The sequence below is a fragment of the Cupressus sempervirens genome, chromosome 10, assembly GCF_028749045.1.
Source record: "Cupressus sempervirens isolate cs-2001-9-10 chromosome 10, ASM2874904v1, whole genome shotgun sequence".
Classification (NCBI taxonomy): Eukaryota; Viridiplantae; Streptophyta; class Pinopsida; order Cupressales; family Cupressaceae; genus Cupressus; species Cupressus sempervirens.
The window spans coordinates 104,356,651-104,362,939 of record NC_143127.1 but is presented as its reverse complement, the minus strand read 5'-3'; the positions used below and the strand labels follow the sequence as shown (position 1 = coordinate 104,362,939).

At 40.6% G+C, this 6,289-nt stretch overlaps 1 protein-coding gene across 1 annotated transcript; it reads right to left on the bottom strand.

Moving 5' to 3' along the window:
* Positions 1 to 759: 759 nt before the first annotated feature.
* Positions 760 to 5,410, bottom strand: LOC149532809 (uncharacterized). Its single transcript, XM_089805763.1, has 4 exons — positions 5,132 to 5,410; positions 4,611 to 4,823; positions 1,890 to 4,302; positions 760 to 1,619 (listed from the first exon to the last, which is right to left on the bottom strand). Exons 1-4 carry the CDS (start codon positions 5,408 to 5,410, stop codon positions 760 to 762), a joined length of 3,765 nt encoding a protein of 1,254 aa, XP_089661889.1.
* Positions 5,411 to 6,289: the final 879 nt, after the last annotated feature.

The following is a 6,289-nucleotide window of genomic DNA, read 5'->3' as shown; positions in this document are numbered from 1 at the left end:
GGCTCTTGTATCCGACCACCGCTTCCTTGGCACTGTCACATTGAAGGGCTCGTTTCGGTTCTGCGCCTTGCCCTCCATTATTGCATTTTTTAGGGCATTCCATACTGCGCGGCGCTCATTCACATAAGCCTCTTTCTCCTTAAATCCCCACGGCCAGTTCACAAAAGGCACGATCCCTTTCTCCCTGCCTTCCTCCTCCTCTGCATAACCCTCCGAGAAATTGAAAGCCCAGCCCGGATGTGCCCACTCCAACCAGTCTTCCATGTTTGGGATTAACTCTTCCTCAAAAAATTCCTTCATAACCCATTCCACTACCCTTTCATGTTCTCCAACTTCCAAGCCCCAGGCCATTATCATCGCAGTTATATCCACTTGCACTTTCCAATGGTGATCCGAATCCTGAAAAAGGGGTCCCAATGTGTCTTGCAATGCCTCCACCACCGCCGGCGATGCGCACTTCACCATCTTCTTTAGCCTGTGGTCTGCAACTCTCCCATATAATGCCTTCTGCTGTCGCGCCGTCTTGAATGTGAAGGTTGGCTCCATCTCTGCAATTCCTCTTACCTTCTTCAATTGCTATCTCCCTTCAAATTTTCTTCTGAGAAATGACCTTTGCCGTGCCTTTTTTAAAGACATTTCAAATCTTTTGAATCATTATTATTTCCTACGAGCCTTTCGCTTAAAAGATTTTGCACGCTTCGCAGGATTTATCGGACGGCTGAGACTTCTATTACTTAATTTTCTGACAGTCCGCTATTATTACATTCGATTTAGGATGTTAAAAAGTGTGCCTTTTGAGTTAACTTTTTCAATCCTTAATTTTCCCTTATTCATTGATAGAGCCCATTTTGAAAGCATGTCGGCCTCTTGATTGCCTTCTCTTTTTATGTGTGTTATTTTGAAATCTTCAAAGTTATTCAATTCCTGCTCTATAATATTGATAATAGGTTGTAGATGCCATGCCATTGCGTTCAATTTAGATATTGCCTGCACTGTGATCAAAGAATCACCTTCCAGATGTAATTTTTTAATTCCTTCCTTTCTAGCTATTTGAACTGCAAATAATGTTGCTTGGCATTTTGCTATGTTATTCGTTCCATTTGGGAGTTTTTTCGCTCCTGCTAATAATAGGTGCCCTCTGTCATCTTTAAAAACAACCCCAATTCCTGAATCCCCTGGATTGCCTTTTGCTGCTCCATCAAAATTCACTTTGATCCATCCTTCCTGTGGTGTAACCCATTCTACTGGCTTCTTCTTTGTTTTGCTTTTGCTTGTTACCAAAGCTCCTGAGGGTGATTTAAATCTTATCCCCGGCCATGTATTCTGTATTTGTCTATCCTCTCGGGTGAATGGAATTTTCATAGCTTGTTTCCTTGTGGCTGACACACTGACTGTTTCTTCTATTGCATTAATGATTCTGCTTATGCACCTCCTCAGACTTTCTTTTTCTCCTCTAAACATTCTCCTATTTCTCTCCTTCCACAATTCCCAGATTATCAGAGATGGTGCTACTATCCAAATACTTGATAGGGTTGATTTCTCAACTATCCTTGGCCATCCATCCAAAGCTTCCTTTAGCATTTGTGCTCTTGGCCCTTGCCATCTTAGTTTGAATTGAACTGTGTCCCAGCATTTATTAGCATATTGGCATTGAATTAAAAGATGGTCAATGGTTTCCTCTTGTTTCTCACATAGAGGACATCTGGATGGACCATTTATCCCTATCTTTCTTAGTCTTTCAGCTGTTAGAATTCTTCCTTTGTATGCTAACCAGGTAAAGGCCCCAGCTTTAGGCATTGTGTCCTTATTCCAACATAAGTCTCTTGAGAGGAAACTTTCCCTTCCTGTCTCGGCTAATAGATTGTAGCCTATTTTAACTGATTATTTACCTGATACTGAGCCACACCAAATTACTTTGTCCTTCTTCTTTGTTAGCATCACATTCCTGTTCTTAAAGATTTGTTTCATATGCTCTTTTTGTTCCTCTGTCAGTTCCTCCCTTGATACATCCTTCCAACACCACTCCCTTCCTACAGGACCCACCTTCTCAGTCATGTAATCTTTTACTGTATTACCCCATCTTTCTTTAAAAAAGGACTTCAGTTCATTGTCCCTTATATTATCCCCTAGCACTTCCAAACCATTCCACGAATCTTCCCAAAATTTTGCTGACTCCCCATCCCCTATCTGCCATGTTATGTGCTTAATTATCACCTCTCTACAAGACACCATAAAGTTCCATATGGCTGATCCTTTTGGAGGATTTCGGATTGTTAAAATTCTGTTGTTATCCATATTGTCTAAATATTTCCCTTTTAAAATTCTTACCCAGTAGAGGTGTGGATTTTCATAGACTGCCCAGACCAGTTTAGCTCCTAGTGCTTTATTCATACAACTCCAATCCCTCAGACCAGCTCCTCCTTCCACTTTGGGTCTACATATTTTTTCCCAAGCCAACAATGGGATCTTATTCTCTTCATTGGCACCATTCCAAAAAAACTTCCTCATTTTGCTTTCCAAAGTTCTAATAACCTTCTTTGGAATTTCTAGACACATCATTGCAAAAACCGGCATTGCTGTTATCACTACTTGAAGCATAAGTATTCTGCATGCCAAAGTCAGCCATTTGCCCCTCCATCCTTCCATTTTCTTTTGGCAGTTTTCTATAAGCTTGTCCCATAAGTCTGGCTTATTTCTTCCTGCAAAAAAAGGAATGCCTAGATATTTGTTTGGCATTAACCCCAATTTGATGTCCAATATGCAACTGATCCTAAATCTCACATTATAGGGAGTATTGAAGAAAAAAATTTCTGACTTTTTCCAATTAATAAACTGCCCCGAGACTTTCCCATAGAGCTCTAAAGTATGCTTCATCCCTCTGGCTTCTTCTACACTGGCTTCTCCCCCTAAAAAAGTGTCATCAACAAATTGCATATGTGTGAGGGATTCAACTGTTTCTGTGATTTGAATGCCTTTCCATGCCCCTTGCTCCCTTTGCTTTTGGATCAGCCTTCCTAGCACCTCTGCCATTATTATGAAAAGGAAAGGCGACAGAGGATCTCCTTGCCTTATTCCTTTTTCCTGTTCAAAAAAACCTTGAGGGCTTCCGTTTACCAATACAGAAAACCTGAGTGTTTGAATACAACTTTTCACCCATTGTATCCATTCCTTACTAAACCCAAATCGGCCTAGCACTTCTAGCATAAAGCTTCTATCAACCGCATCATATGCTTTCCTTATGTCTAGTTTTACCATCATGTTTTGAGATTTTGAAGCTCGGATGGTGTGCACAGCTTCATGTGCCACAACTACCCCTTCAAAAATCGAACGCCCTAGGAGAAACCCACTCTGCTCTTTTGAGATAATAGAGTTCAAAACTAGTTTGAGCCGATTTGCCATCACCTTTGATATGAGCTTATATACTGTATTACAAAGTGAAATGGGTCTAAAATCTTCAAAGGTTTGTTGTGTTTCCCTTTTTGGCACCAGTGCTATAAAGGTGTTATTAAAATCTTTAAGAATGAAACCTCCTTTTCTCGACTCCTCCACTACTTCCCACAAGTCTTTCAAGAATATGCAGCTTAATTTCTGAAAAAACAAAGCTGGAAAACCATCCGGTCCTGGGGCTTTGTCCCCTCCTAAACCCTTTAAAGCTTGAGAGACTTCAAATTCTGAAATTGGATCCATTAGAGCCCTATTTTGTTCCCCAGTTATTACTGTCGGAATAACACTCAGCACCTCTCCCACCTCAGCATTGTCCCTTACTGGAACCTGACCCTTGTTTGAGAAGAAATTTATAGCCTCCTGATTTATTTCTTCACTTTTCGTCTTTAAGATTCCATTCATATCTTTTACTTCAAAGATTTTATTTGTTGCCCGCCTTACTTTTACCGAGTTATGGAAAAAGTTAGTGTTCCTGTCCCCATCTTGTAGCCATGTTTCTCTAGATTTCTGACGCCAAAAAATTTCCTCTTTGTTTAAGCATTCCTCCAACTCCTTTTTGAGCCCTTTTTCCAGTTTGAAATCCTCCTCAAACATTCCACTTTCTATGACTTTGAGACTTAAAGTCTTTAACTTCTCTTCTATATCCTTTTTCTTATCAAAGATATTACCAAAGTGTTCCCTATTCCAGATCTTTAATTTCTCTTTTAGAAATTGCAACTTTTTAAAGAAAATGAAAGCTTTGTTACCTTTCCTTGTCGGAGCCTTTTTCCACCACTCCGCAATCTGGTCTGAGAAACCCTCTGCCTTCAGCCACATTGCTTCAAATTTAAAGGGACATCTGTCTGGAGTTTTTTCATCCTGAAATCGCAGAAAAATGGGAAAGTGATCTGAACCCTGGTAAGGTAGAATTTTCGCATCACATGACCAATTGGCTTCAGCCCAATTCCCTGCCACGAGAAACCTATCCAACTTTTCTGCTATATGCACAAAACCTTCCCTATGGTTTGTCCATGCGAAGTCACCTTTTTTGAAATTAATATTAACTAATCCATTATCGTTTACAAAATAGCTGAAATCTTTTTGACTCTCAGAAAGCCATCCTTTGCCACCCTTTTTGTCTTCCGGATTTAGAATAGCATTAAAATCCCCCCCCCCAAAATTGTTACCTCATTTGGAAACTCCTGCACTTTTTCAGCTATTTTTCCCCATAACTCTTTCTTCTCAACATTTTTATTTGGTCCATACACATTTATCACCATAAATGACCAATGTAGATTTTTAACATAGACTTTAGCCCATTGCCAATTTGCATTTAACTTAGACTCTGAAACTGTGATTGTTTCAGGCTTCCAAAGTATCGCCATACCACCTGAAGCTCCCTGAGCCCCCGACAGCAAACATTCCCATCTTCTAAATTTATTTTTAAAACTAGAGAAATCTTCTTCTTTTATCTTTGTTTCTTGGAGAAAAACTAAATTTGGCTTCGCTTGATCAAGACACCTTTTGATCAAACGAATTTTGTTAGGGGCATTGCAGCCCCTGACATTCCATGATAAGGTTTTCATGGCTCCTGGGAAAAGGCCAAGCCTTTTCCCGATCTCAAGATTTTTGTTTGGCTTGCATCTTTGCCCGCCATTGCCAGCTTAACTTTCACTGGTTTTGGTCCTCATTTTTTTTGACTCCCAACATTCGGTTTCTGCTTTTTGGAGCTTGTTAGCTCTAAAGATCTATCTTCCTGTATTCCTGGCCTATTTGATAACCCTAGGTCATTTAATAGGTCCTCTTCTAAGGGTAAACCCATTTCCTCCATTCCACTACTACTGTCCAAGGCTTCCTCAGAGGAATCACTTAGATTTCTTTCCGGGGAGACTTCATTGTCTTTAAAAATTGTTTCCCCATTACCTTCTAGATCCTTACTTCTCAGAGTTTCACATTCTCCATTCTCTCCTCCTTCTTGGGATTCCATTTCTTGTTTATTTGATTCTCCTATTCTTGCACTACACCTTCTAAACCTTACCCTGAGAGTTTCTCTGCACCTCCATTTCCCTTTGATCACATTCTGCTTCCCATGGAGTTTCCAATACTCTTTGGGTGGAGTTCTCTGTGGTCCTTTTAAACCCTTCCCCCTCCTCACTTTTCTGCACCTCTCTTCCCTCTGACTGCACTGGATGATCTTGAATTTCTTCCTCAATGTTTGTGGGTGTTAGGTCCTTTGTGTTTTGTGTCTGAGGCTTCTGTCCCTCGCCCATCTCTAAGAAATCTAGGATTTTGTCATCCTCCAAACCTTTCCTTCTCCTGCTACTGATATTCCAAGATTCCTCTTCTGGGTTTTTTTTTTTTTTTTCCTCTCCTTCCCATATCTCTATCTGTTGTTTCCAAACCCCGTATTCTGTGCTTAGGTTTACATAGTCCGGGCATGGATTCCCTTCCTTTAACATGATCAGTAGCCTTGGATGAGAGGATGAGTCCACTTTATTTAGGACCACTTCTGACCTGACAAGTTCTCCTATTGTGTTCCCAATTTCTTCCAGCACCTTTTCTCCCCAGTATTCTACTGGTAAGTTGTGAAGATTGATCCAGGTGGGGAAAGACTTCACCTTCTCTTTGTTTGGATCAAAGTTTGGTGCCCATTCCTTTAAAATAAAACCCTTACCTTCGAGAAGATAGGGGCCCTTTTTCAGAATGTCATCTTTATCTGCTCTGCTTGGTGCTATTCCCAAATAGAAACCATTCGCTAGGGTTTTGAATCTACATTCTACCCCCCATAGAGATCGGCTCCCCCACCTTATAATAGAAACTGACGGCCATGGCCCTAACCACTTAAAGAAAAATGCTTTCTCTTTCA